The sequence below is a fragment of the Arachis ipaensis genome, chromosome B5 (assembly GCF_059453495.1).
Source record: "Arachis ipaensis isolate K30076 ecotype BB chromosome B5, ASM5945349v1, whole genome shotgun sequence".
Taxonomy (NCBI): Eukaryota; Viridiplantae; Streptophyta; class Magnoliopsida; order Fabales; family Fabaceae; genus Arachis; species Arachis ipaensis.
The window spans coordinates 150,948,529-150,967,147 of NC_142440.1; the positions used below are offsets into that span (position 1 = coordinate 150,948,529).

Sequence of the window (18,619 nt, forward strand, 5' to 3'; positions counted from 1 at the left end):
ATATTTTCATGTACAAAACAACAATAACAACACTTGAGTTGAATGAAATAGGGTTTAATGTGTTCTAAATTTCCTTTTGAAGAGTTAGATCTAAATTTAAAACTTAGAAACCAAGGAAAAAATCATATTGTCTATAGGAATAGGAAAAGTTAAAAATTTGAGTAGCACAATTTGCTAAGTAAGCAGTGAAATTAAATGAACTTGGACTTAAAAAAAATGAAAAAATGATTTATATATAAGATCAATTGTGTTTCCATTCTCAAGGCACTGACACACTTTCAAAATGTTCACTCATTTGAAGTCTTTTGCTACATGTAGACTCCAAACCTATTAAGCTTTAGTTATTAATCAATGACTACTTTAATTACGAAAAGTTAAAAACCTTGTCTAAACACTATATAAATACTCCCATCTAGCTAGCCAACCTTCATCCTCATCAAACAAACATCAAAACCATCAAACCAAACAAAACCAAACATCAAAGTATTTTAAGATACAAAAAGGATGACTATTCCTATAATAGATTTCAGCACTCTCAATGGTGACAAAAGGAGTGAGACCATGGCACTATTGCATGAAGCTTGTCAAAAGTGGGGGTTTTTCATGGTAATCATTAATTATTTTATTCCAACAAGAGATTTGTACTATTTCTAATAATTTCCTCAATATTATTATTATTTGTTGTGTGCAGATAGAAAACCATGACATTGACACTAGTTTGATGGAGAAGGTGAAAAAACTAGTCAATGAATATTATGAAGAAAACTTGAAAGATGGGTTCTACAAGTCTGAATTAGTAAAAACATTGGAGAAACAAGAAAAAACTTTTGATAAAGATTGGGAAACCACCTTCTTCATTTGGCATCGCCCCAAATCTAACATTAAGGAAATCCCAAGCATTTCTGATGAACTTTGGTTAGTCTAATAAATCTTCACATCTATTATTTCATCTAGTATCTTTTATTTATTATTCTTATTATTTTACTTATTTTTTAAATTTTATTTAGCTACATTGAACTACAAGAATAAAAGAATAGTATATACATCATTTTTGTATATATCTTTTTTATAATTTTTTATTTTTGATATTAAAAATAATTGATAAAAATAAAATAATATAAAAAAAAAATTTTTCATAAAAATGTATTTAAAAGAGAAAAAGAATCAAACAAAATTATGCAAATATTATTTTTCATTCTCTTTCACATTTGACATTAGGGGAGATGCTTGAATTGTGGTGGCTAAAGGTGAGCTTTTGTTTATCAACAAGTACTTTGTCGACATCTAGCGCTAGTCAATGCAAGAGAAGCGTTAGTCATAAAACTAATGAATGAGATTAACTCTTGCGCCAAGGGGAAAAGCATAAGTGCATACCCAAAAACTACTTTTTATTCATGTGGCTCATTAATTTATTATTGGATCATGCCTCTTGTTTCGATGAGTTTTATTTATTTCTTTAAAATTGTATAATAATATATAATTTAATGATCATTTGAAAATAATACAAAAAAAACTATTTGAAATTATATTTAAATTAAATATTATTTTAAATTTATTTTAAATATAATTAAACATATATATTTTAAATTTTAACATTTATATTTAGAATTATATTTATTAGTTTAAATTAAATAGTGTATAATTTTAAATTATAAGTTAGTATAGGTAAATTATATTAATTAGTTTATTATTAATTTTAAGGATAACTAATTAAAATTAAACTCTGAAAATTTTATTTCTATTAAGCATAACAATTTTATCATTAATTTTTTGAATATTTCATAAAAAATTAATAGTAGAATTTTCATGCTTAATTGAAATAAAATTTTTAGAATTTAATTTTAATTAGTTACTCTTAAAATTAATAATAAATTAATTAATATAATTTACATATACTAACTTATAATTTAAAATTATACACTATTTAATTTAAATTAATAAATATAATTCTTATACTAAAATTTAAAATATATATATATATATATATATATATATTCAAACTACATCTAATTGATTATATTTAAAATAAATTTTAAATTTTAAAATAATATTTAATTTAAATATAAGTTCAAATAATTTTTTGTATTATTTTTAAATGAAGGTAAAATTACATATTATTATAAAATTTTAAATATAAGTTCAAATAATAGTCTAATTCATTAGTTTTATGACTAACGCTTCTCTTGCATTGCCGAACGCCAAATGTCGACAAAGTATTTGTTGGTTAACAAAAAAGTCACCTTTAGCCATCACAATTTAAGCCACCAGAGATCTTCCCTCGACATCATACATATGAATACATAATCTAAGTGTACATATATGCAAAATGCAGCAATACAATGCATGAGTACATTGCACAGCTTATTCTTCTAGCAGAGAAATTATCTGAGCTCATGAGTGAGAACCTTGGATTGGAGAAAACTTTCATCAAGAAATCATTCTCTAGTCCTAATGGCATTGGACCAGTCATGGGTACAAAAGTGGCCAAATATCCTCAATGTCCAAACCCAAAGCTTGTTAGAGGCCTGAGGGAGCACACCGATGCAGGTACACTATAGCCATCCAGAATATAATATAGGAAAATTATGGAATGTTTCAGTAGCATTAATGTTCTAATCATTTTAGCAATTGATGTCAATCGGATATATTTTATAAAAAAAAATCAATAACAAACCATTTGAGTACCAACTACCAATGCAAGTTTGGTCTATAAAATTACTATTATTATTAAAATGTTTTGATAAGTTGTTGCTGTGTCAATACAGGTGGCATCATTCTGTTGCTCCAAGATGACAAAGTTGGAGGCCTTGAATTCTACAAAGATGGTAAATGGGTTGAGATTCCACCATCCAAGAACAATGCCATATTTGTCAACACTGGTGACCAAATTGAAGTTCTGAGCAATGGATTGTACAAGAGTGTTGTGCACAGGGTCATGCCTGATAAAGATGGTAGCAGGCTTTCAATGGCAAGTTTCTATAATCCAATTGGCGATGCCATTATTGCTCCTGCACCTAAACTTTTGTATCCAAGTCACTATTGCTATGGTGATTACTTGAACCTTTATGGCAAGACCAAGTTTGGTGAGAAGGGTCCAAGATTTGAAGCCATCAAGAATATGGGCAATGGTCATGCTCACACTAATAATAATATAGTCTAGCTTAAAGGAGGACTATTAATTACACTTTTATCTTTCTTAATTTTGTAACTTCATGTTAGTTGTTTTGTAGTTTCCCCCAAGGAAAAAAGTCGATAAGGAAAAATGTAACCTAGCAGTCTAGCACACGTTTCGTTTTTCCTTATTACTAGTATTTAGTATCTCGTTATTATTTTATTTTAATATGTTTTGGTTTGAGGACTTTAATAAATGGACTTGTTTCTTCTGTTAATTCCATAGTTGGGGAAAAGGTTATATGAGAAACACTTCTTTAGTTTTCTTTTGTATATTTATTTTTTTCTCCTTTTTTTAACGTTAAATATGGTAATGTGTCATTACAATAACGGTAACACCAAATAAATTAAAGTTACTTTTTATGGTGGGTATAGCATTAGTAATTTTTTGGCTTTTATTGGAGAATGCGATTGATATGCACATTAATATCAAGAGTTAGTTAAATATTGATTAACTAATTAGGTATTAAGTTAATTGTTACCAACACAAATTGTTCACATGATCTCCAAAAGTTCTGTTATGTGAAAACAACAGCTGACGAAACTGAAAATTATTGTTGGCAACAAAATGTTCAACTACATCCCGCAACAGGGATATTCTATAATCTGTAGATTCTGTATACAATAATAACAAGAAAAAACAATTGTTGGTGTCAAGTTTCTACGGTTTTACCCTTACATATACACCTATATACCGTATGATATTCCACCCCAAATTTTCATAATCATTTACACCTTGTCAATTTTCATTCTATTCGTTTGAATTTCATCATCAGGCATGGATTTTCTTTCTAAACTGAAACAAAAACACCACCAATCAAATAATAATCTATTTGAGCTTCTTCCAGACGATGTAATCCTTATTATCTTCAACAAAGTAAAAGATGCCAAGACCCTTATTAGGTGCTTCTCCATCAACAAGCATCTTGCCTCTCTCATCCCCCAAACCGACGTCGTATCGATCTCTCTCATTGTCCCTCGCTCTTCTAACTCCCACTCTCTCGACAGGAACCACAACAACAAGGGTAATTTCGTAAAACACGTTAAATCCGGCGTTAATTACTTAGCCACCAAACTCCTCCAAAACTGCTATGTTCCGACTGCCGCCCCCACCACCAGCAACAAACAAGAAGTCTCCTTCTCCTCCGACGATACTCCGTGTCGGCGCCTTAGACTATTCAGCCATATCTCGTACCTCCGGGTAGAGATTCATTCCGATATTACTGACGCCGGGATTACAAGATCCAGTGACGAAATCTTCAAGTGGAAAGCCAGATTCAGCGGCAGGTTAAAGAGTTGGACATTGCTCTGCTGCTCGAAAAAGCTTCGCTACTTCGTCGGCGGCGGCGACTGGTGTCTGAAGTCGGGGGCGCTAACACAGTTCAAGGAGAGGGAGCAACGCATGAACTTGAGCTTCAGAGATGCGTACGCGAGATATCGCCTAGCGAGGGAGATGGCGACACAGTTCGCAACGCTGAAGAAGGTGAAAGTGACGGATGCGAAGAGGGAGGGAATATTATCGATGACGGAGGATGATATTGGCGATATGAGAGATTCGTGGAGGGAAGAAGAAGAAGAGGGAGAAGAAGCGGTGTATTTGTTACAGATGTGGTACGTGCCGTTATTGGAACTACCTGTGGCGAAATGCATGTGGAAAGATGCGATGTTCATCGTGATTCGACCTATGGATATTAATAGCAGATTGGTTGACTTTGGATTTGACAGTGATGCAAGGGAGCAGAGGATGTTCACGGAGGGGATAAGAGAGATCATGAAGTCTCCCAAGGCCGACCGCCGTGCATGGAGGTGGAGCTCCACACCTGTTGATCGTCAGTTGCAGTGAAGACTAGTGTAGTGTCTTTCACGTTGCAATTAGTTTAGTTATTAAATTTGCTATACTTAAGCATTAACTATCAAATCAACTATTCAAAATTTAATTTTGATATAGACACTGTAAAAGAGTTTTATGAACAAAAGTGTAAAATATTTTATATTTTTAGTGTATCAAAATTAAAATTTTTAATATATATTAAAAGTATATAAAATTATACATGTACAAATACTTGTATAGTTGTATATATAGTGTATGTGTATGTTCGGTTTAGTCTTTGCACAAAAAATTGCATTCCAATAAAATGAACTTTTAGAAGTGGATTGTTATTTTTTTTTTAATTTTGTTCACTACAACAAAAACGGCATTTAGCGGCGGTTTCAGGAGCCGTTTAGTGACGATTTTGAACCACCGCAAAATATTTTGCGACAGTTTCGTGAAACGCCGGAAGATAGGACGCGGCAAAATGAATAGCGACGGTTTTAGTCAACTGCTGGAATAATCGCCGCAAAATGCAATTTGGGTTTGGCAGCGGTTATTAACCGCCGCAGTATGTGAAGGAAAATTGCTATTATTCAATTTACGGCGGTTACAAACCGCTGCTAAATGTCGAACGGGAAGAAACCATATTATAGTTTTGCGGCGGTTTCAAAACCGCCGCCAAATTCAAATTTTCCATTAAAATTTTAGATTTTCTATTATTTTGCCTATTTTGACAAAGAATGTTTATTAAACTTTAATTTTTTTTTACGTTTTAACTAATTAAAATAAATTGCAACCAAGTAAAACAGCTCAATTAACATAACAAACCAAATTAAACGAATGCAAACATAACATATATAACGAAATTGTCATAACATCATCCAAAATAAACTAAGAATGCTCAAGTCGAATAAAATAAGCATAACGTACTAAACCTACTTAAATGTAAAAGTATCCAAGACCATTAATTGGAGTTCAAAATTTTTCTTGCGGGTCGTGATTGCCAGATGAAGATGGCCCTGCGCATGACGAGTCCGATGTACCGCCCACAAAAGCCAGTTCTTCAGCAATCTCAACTGGCAAATTGTCTCCTAACTGTTAGACTATATATCCCAAGACCTTATGTATTGACTGTCTCTTCGCCCGCTCTTCTTCTAGCTTAGCCGTCAATTCTGCGATCATCCTCTTATCCTCTGCATTGGACTCTGCAGAACCCGACGGCTGTCCAGTAGCGTTACCAAAGACTTGGGTGGAACATGGTCCAACACCTAGGGCACGAACTTGTCCTTGGTGCTCCTTTCCAAGAACTTGTGCTAGCGAGTCATTTTGTGAAAGGTACTTAGAGGATCCATCCTGCCTCTCAACATTCGCAATTACATCCTACAAATATACAACATTGGAAAGGAAGAAGTTAAAAATAGCACGATATATACAGTAAGCTATATATTGCTTCAAATTTTCAAACATGACTTACACTAACAACACGCGCATCGGGATGGATATACGAGCCATCTTTTTTCTTATGAGTCATGATAAACAACTCTCCTCTACCAACGGGCCTTCCTTGCTCTCTCTCCTATATCGTTAATATTGACACAATTTAGTAAACAACAACATTTTTCAAGAAGCTTAATCAAAATCTAATGCAAATAATGACTTATTACCACTTCGTCTTTTTTTCTTGCTAATGTTTTGGAGTCCCCGGTATGTGTGTACAGTTGCTTGCTCTAATTTAAAGTGTTATGTTTACACTTTTTCTATGAACAAATAACAAAATAAATGTAAATGAGAAAGAAAAAGTTGAATATAAAATGTAACGGAATTAAATTGTATAAACATGTTTTTTTTTTGTGGAAATAATAAAATATACCAAGGCTTACCTGTGTTTCTTCATTCAGGCGATAGTCAATGAACTTTTTCCAATCATTTTTGTCTATTCCTTTCGGGTGATGCTGAAAATTTTTCTCATAAGTTCTTATTTGTTTGTAATACCTATGAAACAAGTGGTGTCTTGTATCCTTCCAGTTCTTTCCTATTCTCTTCAAAATATCGTACTTTATTTTTCCTCCGGCATCATCCTCATAGTAAAAGACCCGCTGCAATTAGTATACATTGTCATTAACGAAGATCAACGAACAAGTATAAGACTAATAATTTGAAGAAATGTCACAACCATTACAGCTAATTTAAATTGTTAAAGTATGACCCTCAAATCTAGTACAAGCAGTCGCAATTACGTATAAATGAGAAGTGCTTAAATGATTATGTGAAAAACACAATATAAAAATTTTACTACCCATATAATTTACCCATGCAAAAGACCTTAAAAAAAATACCAAATACTAAAATTGCTTAAATTGTAGAAGCTTTAAAGCTGTACCTTAAGCATGTCGTACGCATGTTCCCTCTTTACTTTGCTCACCAGCTTTCAACTGCGTAAGTGTATGGGGAACTGGGAATAATCCGCACCCAAACTCCCGATAAAACCACTCAATAATTCTGCCGCCTGACCAATCGGTTGCAGCTCATTATTAAATGGGAGTACTATCTTTGTATTGGAAGGGAGGGCTATAACCTCCTTCACGCTCAGCTATCTTTGTTCACATGAGTTAACATATAAAGGTTACAAGTAACTTGTGAATTTTTTAAACGTAAAACAATGAAGAAAAAGTGTTACGAGTTTAAGTAACAATGATTTAAACATATGTAGCTTCAGATAGTAGTCTTTACTTAACTAGATTATACCCAGATGGTTATTACTAAAGAGAACAATACAATATGTTACAGATTTAAGTGTTCTATTATTTATACGGAATTTATGATTTTTTTTTTCTAAAGTTTTTTATATTTATTATAAAGGATTTCTATATTTATAAAATTTATGTGTTCATTTTGTTAAAAAAACCAATAACCTTTTAAAAGCTACATTAAGACCTGATTACAAAAATATTATTCTAAATTGTCATTCATGTAACATGACTAAAAATGTAATCTTTCAATATTATGTTAATATGACAGTACTGAACACTGGGCAGAATGTAAAATAAAAAAAAATTAAAAATAAAAAACAGTACTGGTAGCATAATAGGAAGGAAATAGTTTATTAAAATCTTAGATGCACTGAAAAAAAAAATAATAGTGTGTATCATAAATTTTAAAAACTATAATCTTTATCATCCAAATAAAATAGAAACAAAAAAACATACACATCTTTTGCATCTTTCTCCAATTCCGTTTTAACATCACTTTTTTATCTACCTTTTTTCTTTATTTATTCCTTAGATACATTTCGTTATATCTTTTTTTTTTTTTCAGCCTAATATATAAAGAAGAACTATCCCAAGAAACTCGTCCTTTCCACAATATTTTCATTGATATATTCATGAACCCGTAAGAACTTTTTCCTTAACAATATATATTAAAATACAAAATACACATTAAAAAAATTTAACTAAATATATATTTATACACAAATATATAATAACAATTTTAATAATTAATTTTAATATACACATAATATTTTTTTTCACAAATATATAACCCTGTCAAGTTAAAGTATTGTATCCTGAATATTCCAACTTTTAACACAAAACCATAAAGAGGGTTGCAACTTGCAACACCATAGTTGTTGCTAGAAAGCTGTTACAGGTAAGTAGTTCCATTGTTCCAACAACGACATTATTTATAACAAACTTTGTTTTGGAAAAACATAGGAAAAAGTGAAAGCCAAAAAAGCACAACAGAAAAATTAAAACATGGGAGTAAGCAACAACATCACTTCAGTGCTAAACTTCATAGCCCTCTTGGCCTCAATTCCCATCATAGCATCAGGGATATGGCTAGCATCCAAGACAGACAATGAGTGCATCCACAGTTTCCGGTGGCCGGTTTCCGTCCTCGGAATCCTCATCCTCCTTGTTTCTCTAGTTGGCTTTGTTGGTGCTTATTGGAACAAACAAGGGATTTTGGGATTTTACCTTTGTTGCATGGCAATTCTCATAGGAATTCTGCTGTTCGTACTTGTGTTTGCATTTGTTGTTACTAGGCCTGATGGAAGTTATGCTGTTCCTGGAAGAGGCTACAAGGAGTCAAGGATTGACGGGTTTTCTTCTTGGCTAAGGAACCATGTCACTGGCTATGGAAGTTGGGAGAAGATAAGGGCTTGTTTGGCTGGTTCTGATGTATGCATTAAGCTCACACAGGATTTCATCACTGCTGACCAGTTTTTCAACTCTCATATCTCTCCTTTACAAGTTAGTCCTTCTTTGCTACCCTATATCATCTCCTCATTTTGGTAATTTTTTTTCCAAGACACAAATTTATTTGGATCTAGTGTTAGATACACTATTAGTATAAAATAGTTTTACACATATATTCAACTATGTAACATTATTTAAACAAAAATAACTCATTTTTTTATTAATCGCGTAAATGATTTTTTAAAAAGAACAAATGTGATTGAATGCAATGTATAGTGATGTGATAAAATTCTCTCAATTTAATTTAATGTTTATTCAAAATTTAGTGACAAGTAGTAAGAAAAAGGGGAGGAGGGGGGGTGGGGAATTAGATGGTGAGAGAAGGATGAGATGATGGGGTGAAATTGAAAGTTTGGGATTAAATTAGAATTTACAAGTAGATTGGGGTTAAAATTAGGATTTTGGTTAAGAGTAAAATTGGAAAAAAATAATTGACTAATTATTGATGGTTTAAAAAAATTAATGACAGGGATCAAATTAAATATTAGGGATAATTTTAAAAAATTTCAAAAACATTAAAGACAAAAAACATACTTTATTCTAAAAAAATTATCTGTTTTTATTATTATAAGTTTAATTTTGTTATATTAATGATGTAAACTATTTTACACCATCCTTCGATTACCATTTTTTTTAAACGATCATTCACGCATTAATGATAAAAAAATAACTAATTTTACTTATATAATAATACATATTTAGATGTGCTATAAAATTTTTTATACTATTAATACATCAAAATTAAATTCTATTATTATTTGTATTTCTGTATTTTCATGTTAAAACACTTCCTTAAACATAGTTTTATCAATACATTTTGTATCATTTTCAATCATTTTTTTGGCAACCTAGAGTACCATTGTTATTCTCAGGGTTTATGTCTACTGAATATCAACCGTGTGTATATATATATATATATATATATATATCAAATCTGTTGGTGGCTTAGTTACTTTAATGGTTTTTCTACTTTTATTTTACTAAAGTAAACTAAATCATGCATTATTCTGTTGTACTTGCACTCCAAATTTCTTCCGTCTATGGATTCCTTTTTCTTCCTTCTAACCAAACTATGTAGATCCATTATTGTCATAAAAATATTACATTGACTTTAGACAATATTCTTAGACTTACATGTGACATGTCACCATTTACATGTTCTTCTAAGTTCTGATCTGATATTCAGAACTATTAAATAGTAAAACACAGACTTTCATATATGACTATAATAAGAACAAGATTTCTCAGTCAGATTTGCACTGACAGTGAAACAGGATATCCTTAACCTGATCCACCATATATGACATGCGTTTAATACGTTGTTTAAGGTTTAATTTGATGCTGTAAGACTTTGCCTATTACTAAAAAAAAGAAAAGATATATGTTAGGTTAAATTTGAGGTTAATAATAAAAATCCAATCTTATACACACCTAGGTAAAACTTGTGCCCTTTTCTTTAAAGAACCACTTGCACCTGCATTTTATTTGGAAAAAAGAATGACTTTAAAATGCATCATTAATGGAGGAGTACTATAGATCCTTCATTGACATCAGCTATATCCTAGTGCTGAGTGGGACATCTCCAAAATATAGTACTAGAAATATGATTGTATTGTGTCCCTATAAAGGTCTATGCCAGCTGAAAAATGCTACTAACTGAGTCACCATAGTGAGGAAATCATGAAAATTTAGACCAGCATTATTAATTAATTATTCAGCTAAGAATTGAATATATAGTTAGTGTGATTCACGTGATGCTAAAAGTCTGTCATAGTTGCCACTTTGTGGCCTCTATAGGATAGTATTTAAATCCATCAGTCATCGAATCGGTCACATATTGATTATTAGTTCAATCGGTGAGCCATTAAGCCATTGGTAGAACTGATTAAATTATAATTAATAAATATAAATTTTAAGAATATAATTTAATTTTTATATATTATATATTTAAAAAAAAGGACAAATATAATGAATTAAATTACTGCACATACAAGAAGACCCAAATTCAAACTTAAGAATAAAATTTCTTTTGCTAATAGTTGATTTGCAATTTTAACTAATTTGCACTAATTCGTATCGATTTTGACTAATTCAAACCATTTTGCATTGGTTTTGATCGATTTTCTTTCTTAAACAGTAAAAATGCTGAACTGAACCAATTTAAAATTTAATACTAAACCAATATCACTAATATTTTTAAAATTTTATTTTGAGTATATACTCAAATAGATCTTTAAGAATTTTTTGCATCCAACATTTTCATCTCAGAAATTTTATTATATGCAAATTTCTTAACTTTATAAAAATAAAATATATAAGTTTCTATTTTAGTTAGATTCGTTGTTTTTATTTGGACAAATAAATCTTCAAAAGTATAACAGAATGACCTATATATGTTTTTTTTATAAAGTTCAGGTATCTCAATATAATAAAAAAATTTCAAAGACAAAAACGTTTGATGAAAAATTTTTTAGAGACTTATTTCAATATATACTCTTTCATTTTTAACTCACATTAACATGCAAATGAATATCTAAATTTATACATAAGAAACTCATCTAAACCCTCAATAAAAAATCCAAAAATTAATAGAATATCCAAATCAATAATGATTTTGTTAAAAGCCATAATAGAAATAGATAATATGTGTTTAAAATTGAAGTCAGATCTTAATAAATATAAGAAAAGATGAATAGAGAAAAAATATTTAAAAAAAAAAACAGTATAATGGATATATAGATACATTTTTTTTTTATCATATCTCTGTTTTGATATTTCATATTTCTATGTTTATATCCTAAAAGACTTGCTAAACAGAACCTAATTGTTTTTTATGTTATTTGTTACAATCTTGTTTAATGAATTGCAGTCAGGGTGCTGCAAACCTCCAAGTTCATGTGGCTACAACTATGTGAACCCAACATTGTGGGTAAACAATGCAAATCCAATGGCAGACACAGATTGCAACATGTGGAGCAATGACCAGAGTCAACTCTGCTACAATTGCAATGCATGCAAGGCTGGCTTATTAGGAAACCTCAGAAGAGAGTGGAGAAGAGCCAACTTCATTCTCATTCTTGCTCTGCTTCTTCTCATTTTCGTCTATCTCATTGCATGCACTGCCTTCAACAATGCTCAAACACAACACCTTTTCCAATGTTACAAAACGGGTTGGGTTTAATAAATCTTAATTTTTTTTTCCTTTTATCATTTTTTTAGATCAAGAATTAATTCATAGCTGATTTGAGCTCCATCTAAGGATTTATCGCTGGTTAATGAGCTGCTGCATGTACAAGATGATATTCGAACTCCCGACTCTTACTTAAGTGGATGAGTGAGTTGATTAATCGACCAACCCAAATTTGTTTTTTTTTCTTTTATCATGATCAAATCAACCTAGTTTTTTGTTCTTGTAAGAACACTTATCCTTAGTGTGTGTATATTCTTTTGGAATTTTGGTTTTGACTTTGCTATTTGGAATTATAATTTTTTTTTTAGAAGTTACTGACTTTTTTACACTATAGTTATCAACTATATGTATGAGTTAAAAATTGTTTGTTATTCATTGTGGACAGTTACAATGATTGTACGAAATGGTCGCTAATCAAATTGATTCTGATGGAAGGTTTTATAAGACTTTGAACTCTCTAACCAGTAACTAAACCTTTGTGATGTCTTCCAAAGTTTTGATCACATGTATTGAAACAACTGGGTAGAAAATGATAATAAAAGAGTATTAATTTTTAATTAGTCAATTTTTCTTTTTTAATTGAAGAATTTTTATTTTTGGAGAATTTAGGATTTAAGCGTATATAATTCTCGAAATATGAATGGTTTCTTGGATACAACTTTTGAAAATGAGACACTTTGATTCTGGAATCAACAATAAAAAGAAATCCGTGTGGGGAAGTGAGGGAACCCACTTTAGGTGTATTTAACTTTTAATGCATGGCCAGGCAAAAAACAATAAAAAGAAAACCGACACTACTGACTTGTGAAGAAACAAATTGCCTTTTGATTTTGAATTTTCAAGATCTACCACGTTGAAAATTTGAAATAAAAGAAAGATCTTAACACAACTAGCAATATTTTTTATGCGTTAGTGTAGAGTACAAGAAATCAGGAGCTTAGAGTTCAAGCTTGTGTCCAATGCTGGGGGCAATAAGCACTAAACAGCTTCAAAATCTATGCTGCATAAACTTCAATACATTACTCTTTTTTTTACAAGAAAAATGCAATTAACCATTTTTTCAAAGTGTAATTCGACATCCGGAAGTTGTCAAATGATGCAAAAGAATTCTTTTGCTGAATTTATGTTTCATCCTTTGACAACTTCAAACATATCGAATTGCGCATTTTGAAAGTTGAGATTGTAAAGTATGCATTTACTGAGATCCCACCACACCAGAGGAGGAAAAAATAATAGTTATATTTTATTCTGCAGATTTTGAGTAACATTACCATGAAGGTCCTAGTGCACAAGAAGCATTGCTAATTTGCTATGTGAAAATAGCAAGAAACATTGCTATAGAAAAAACGACATGCACTAGGTACAGATTCTCCCATCAGATTCAATGCTGTCAAGTAGATACAACGTCTTGAATTCGCAACTTATATCACTCTCGAATCTCAAGCTGTAGGGAGCTTCCTCGAGTACACAATGTACATAGGATCAGAGCGTCCTGGATTTGGAGATATATCCACAGCCTATGTTATAAAAACATTGCAGCCAAAATGTGTCAACTTAATGAGAAAGTTGTAACCAAACCACGTAGATAGAATATTAATATCAATGATTGAATTACCTGAGGAGGTTCAAAGCCTCCAGCATAATGGAAGTATGCCCCAACAATCATAACATGATCAGCATCACCAGTTGATGTCCATATTGAAATGGCCTTTGTCCAGAAGCATCGGTTCGAAAAGCTAATCGGACATAAGAGATTCAAGACCAAGAAAAGATAAGTAAACAAATCATTAAACATAGAAGTGATATTTCAGAAAAGATGACTAATTTGACTCTATGCTGTAGGAAGCAAAGAAAGATATGTTCCATGCTATGGTAGATGTTGAAATGAAACTTTGCAACTGAAGGGTAACATGGCTTGTAGACCATTGAAACATGACCATTATAGCAGCACTTTAGCATTTTTCTAAACCTGAGTTCTTAAGCTAGAATATCGATCCTGAATACTAGGTGGAAAATAATTTCTATGCATTGACACTTGATAGTGGAATGGGAGCCTTGGAGCAACGATTGAGTTGTCTCTATGTGACTTCAAGGTCTCAGGTTTAAACTTTAAACCGTGGAATCAGCCACTGATGTAGCTATCAGGTTATCAGTTTGTATATAATAGGCATCAAGACTTAAAATCGAAAATAACTCGGTTGAAAAGATTATCACCTCATTATTGCAAGTCCACCTGGCTTAAGTATTCTGCGCATCTCCTTGAACACATCAAGAGGCTTTGTCAGGTAATCAACACTAACCTGCAAGCCATTTTTCAACTCTTTAAGCTTCTGTTATGTCAAAATTCTGAAGTCTTTAAATGGCTGGCATATATACCAAGCAAGAACTTGGACACAATTTTTTGCCAAAACGATCCAAAACCAACACAAAATGCAGTAGAAATATACATCTTAGATATATGACACAATGGCAAGCAAGTTGCAGAACTTGAAACGATTTCAAGATTCAACCAACAAATTAAGATATAAGGAAATGTATTTGTACCACATTAGTGATTACGTCGAAAGAGTTATCCTCGAACGGAAGTTTGGGGTTCACATTTAAGTCTTGCACAACATACTCTGTGAGAACCTACAGTATCAACAGCTTCCTGTTAGTAGATTTACATACATAAAAACATTTCTGTGTAAGAACAGAAATTCCAAGAGCGTTTTCTTACTGGGTTTCTCTTAAGCTCTTCTTCATTCATGCCTAATCCGACCACTCGTTCTTGCTTGTAGCCTGGTGGAAAATGGCTGACCTAATGCAAAGCGAAAATTGATGACAATATGTAACATGCAATGCAACACAAGATAAACCGAGGTTATAGTACTAGAACTCTTACCCAACTACTACACATATCCAAGATACTAACTCCAGGAGTGTTGCTAGGTGGGAAAACCTCGGAGTAATACTTAGTCAGGGCAGCAATTGCAGGGTCATCAATGTGTGTCACGAATCGAGGCGCATCATAGAACAATGCATCTGAAGACCTAAACAGAAAATTTTCTGGTATTATATACAAGCACTAAATAAGATTTGTATAATATAATATAATCCATGATTGTTACTTGCTAAGGCTAGATAATCCATAAGGTGCAAGAAATTCTGTCAAGACCCGGATAGAGTCACATTCGGATGATACAGAATTTCTAAAGTTGTTCAATGAACTCAGGATCCTTAATCTATACATAAACAAATGGAGGGCACAGAGCAAAATGAAAATCAGTGATGAAATTTACTCATCAAAGCGCTGGAAATCTTCGTCCTTGAAAGGGAACTGCTCTGGCCATTCCACATTCTTCAGTATCTGCATCATGGGAATATGGCACAAAGCATTAGGAAACCCAAAACCCGAAACCCTAAAAGCCTTAACTTTTGATCAAATTTCAAGCAACCACTAGAACACAAGATTCAAGCCATGGAATACATTTTGGAACCAAGTTGTAATCTGATATTCATCCATTAGTATAGGGAGCAAATTGCCAAATTCAGCACTGTAACAAATCAATTACTCTTTGGTTGATTCAATTATTTCACATATCAATAATCATGAAGCAAATTTCATACATTGATATACTCAATTATTGATTATTCAGCTTATGAGCACCAATAGAACATGAACAAAAGCAAACTCCCAAAATTAGAACACTATGGTAATCCAAATTTTCAAAGAAAAGCATCCAATTCCAATGAGAAGAAAGAATTAATGACCTCATTAACAGATGGACCAGGGTTTATCCTAGCAGAGGCAATGAATGATTTGGAACCCTGAAAAGCAGAAGAGGCCATACCCAAGAATGAAGCACCAATGCCCAAAACCATGCGACGAGGATAAGCCTTAACAAAACCACCCTTGTCCCATTTCTTCAGAAGAATTATTTGCGCCCTTTTAGAAAAACATGAACATGAACAAGAAGAAAAGTCAGCACCAAGAAGTGGTAACCTTAGTCCTATAAAATTGGTCATGTTGGACCGACCCTTAGCTTGTTCAGAGACACTGAGCCATGACTCTATCCGAATTGAAGTAACTGAACAGTAACTGTCACCGTTGATCTTACACAACAACATGCACACAATACAAGTGAAGTGAGTGATGTATATCCACTTTACGTGGCTTAATCTTATGTGATGCTGCTAGTAGAAAAGACATTTATTTTTCAAGTTTCAAAAGTTGATATTGAAATTAAAATTCAACCTACTTCTATTAAAACTCTCTTTTGTTAAATTTCATGCAACTCATGTTATTATAATTGTATACTAGAAATTTAAAGGCACGTAATTTAACAAAAAATTTAAGAGGTAGTTTTTGGTTTAAAGGTTTTTCTAATCAGAAATGTTATTTATATACTAAAATAAGTAATTATATATTTATGTATAATGTAATTTAATTTATTTTTAATGTATATTTTATATTTTAATACATAGTATTGTGACATTATTATTATTATTATCATTATTTTTTGTAGTTGTTTTTTTGGGATTTTTTTTTTTGTATTAATATTCTTGAGAATAGAGATTGTTACATAAATGGGCTTTGGCACCACTCTCACTTACAATCTTTCCCTACTACTCACAAAAATGACCATAAATGACTAGTTAGAGGAGTCAACTTCATTACAGTGATTTTTTTGTGGACCCTGTTTTTAATTTGATCATCTAGATTTTTGTACATAAATGAAAGATATGGAGAACATTTTGTCATAATGATAATACTAGAGAGACAAAAAAATAAATAAAACTTGTCTTATTTAATAATTAATAAATATTAAATAAAATAAATTTTGATTATTTTTTATTATTTTTTTTATTAAATAATTTTTTCTAGAAAAACATTAACACATGTATAAATGTGTAAAGAGATGGATCTACTTGCATATTAATTTCTTTACCTAAAAAATGATGACTGATTGACTGCAGTTTTTTTCAACAACAAAATTATAACCTTAGTCCATAGCCTAGCATACTCAAGGGAAAAAAAAACCAACAGACTAATTGTGAATGAGCTATTTTATTTTATTTCTTTTTTAGTGAGAAATTGATTTAGAATTTTTAACATCATAGATAACATTTTTTATAGCAGAATGTGGTACAAAAACCCTACTAAATACGAATTTTGAATTGGCTAAAATAATTCATAATTAAAAAATTTAACTGATATTGATTAAAAAAAAAGATTTTTAATTGAACTATAATTTCATTTATCAATTTCGTGGAAAGAATAGCTGTGTGATCACTTATCAATTTCATTTAATCACTTATTGTAAACTTTTGAACTTCATCACTAAGATTTTATTAATTTGCCAAAAAACAAATCGAGAATTCTGATTATTCAATCTAAAAAGCAAGAAAAGTTTATATTTATTATATATACCTAACTGTAATGGCTTCTAATTAAAACAATTCGAAGAGGAAACAAAGTAATTTGAGACCGTCGATATAACATGACTTTATTTATTAAATTATTATTTTACTTTAGTCCATGAAAACGATAAAAAAGTTTTACGCTCCACAAATTCAACCTAATAAAATACATAAATTTAGTTACAATTTTAGTCTTTATTATCTTATTTTTATCTTTTTTTTTATTTTTCATAGGCAAATACTATATATATATATATATATATATATAGTTTTATCTTCATAAATTTTAATCAATCAAAAAAACATAACAAAACGTTATTTATCTTTGTTTATTCTTTATATACTCTTTCAGATTTATTATTATTGTCAATTATATTGTCGATGTAACAAATTTAACCTGATGAGCACATTTGTTTCTATAATAGTCCATTGACATCAATCTAATTAGACAGTGATCAAAGCTCAACAGTGGAAAGCACATCTTATATTATTCTAGCCTCATCATCATCATATATTTTACACCACAAACAAAAATAGAAAGAAGTTCTAATCTTTTTCACTAAATAATAGCCGAATAAATGAAAGATAAATAGTACTACACCATCAAATATAACTAAACTAAACGTGCTGGTTTCTAGTGCGATTAGGTACTAAGGTGGCTCTACAATAATGAAGGTAACATTACTTCATATTTGAGGATCGTGAACCATAAAAGTTTCTCATTTAATGACAAAAGATATCACCAGTAGCATCATGAAAGAAAAACACATCTATTATTGCTTA

General features: G+C 31.1%; 5 protein-coding genes across 5 annotated transcripts; 3 read left to right on the forward strand and 2 right to left on the reverse strand.

Annotated features, from left to right (window-relative positions):
* The first annotated feature begins 261 nt into the window (after window positions 1-261).
* On the forward strand, window positions 262-3,389 carry LOC107644485 (ACC oxidase 1). The gene is made up of 4 exons (XM_016348350.3): window positions 262-606; window positions 692-915; window positions 2,333-2,547; window positions 2,766-3,389. The coding sequence occupies exons 1-4, from the start codon at window positions 505-507 to the stop codon at window positions 3,158-3,160; spliced, it is 936 nt and encodes a 311-aa protein (XP_016203836.1). The 5' UTR covers window positions 262-504; the 3' UTR covers window positions 3,161-3,389.
* Window positions 3,390-3,949: 560 nt separating this feature from the next.
* On the forward strand, window positions 3,950-5,127 carry LOC107641322 (F-box protein AUF2-like). Its single transcript, XM_016344817.3, has one exon. It carries the CDS (start codon window positions 3,950-3,952, stop codon window positions 5,012-5,014), a length of 1,065 nt encoding a protein of 354 aa, XP_016200303.1. The 3' UTR covers window positions 5,015-5,127.
* A 955-nt stretch (window positions 5,128-6,082) lies between these two features.
* LOC110263059 (uncharacterized) lies at window positions 6,083-8,663 on the reverse strand. The gene is made up of 4 exons (XM_088487452.1): window positions 8,631-8,663; window positions 6,865-7,080; window positions 6,459-6,560; window positions 6,083-6,364 (listed from the first exon to the last, which is right to left on the reverse strand). The coding sequence occupies exons 1-4, from the start codon at window positions 8,661-8,663 to the stop codon at window positions 6,083-6,085; spliced, it is 633 nt and encodes a 210-aa protein (XP_088343578.1).
* Window positions 8,585-12,598, forward strand: LOC107642151 (tetraspanin-2). The gene is made up of 2 exons (XM_016345458.3): window positions 8,585-9,237; window positions 12,113-12,598. The coding sequence occupies exons 1-2, from the start codon at window positions 8,740-8,742 to the stop codon at window positions 12,422-12,424; spliced, it is 810 nt and encodes a 269-aa protein (XP_016200944.1). The 5' UTR covers window positions 8,585-8,739; the 3' UTR covers window positions 12,425-12,598.
* Window positions 12,599-13,657: 1,059 nt separating this feature from the next.
* On the reverse strand, window positions 13,658-16,692 carry LOC107644486 (S-adenosyl-L-methionine-dependent methyltransferases superfamily protein). The gene is made up of 8 exons (XM_016348351.3): window positions 16,187-16,692; window positions 15,715-15,782; window positions 15,318-15,465; window positions 15,153-15,233; window positions 14,978-15,064; window positions 14,648-14,733; window positions 14,049-14,169; window positions 13,658-13,950 (listed from the first exon to the last, which is right to left on the reverse strand). Exons 1-8 carry the CDS (start codon window positions 16,541-16,543, stop codon window positions 13,873-13,875), a joined length of 1,026 nt encoding a protein of 341 aa, XP_016203837.1. The 5' UTR covers window positions 16,544-16,692; the 3' UTR covers window positions 13,658-13,872.
* Between the last annotated feature and the right edge of the window lie 1,927 nt (window positions 16,693-18,619).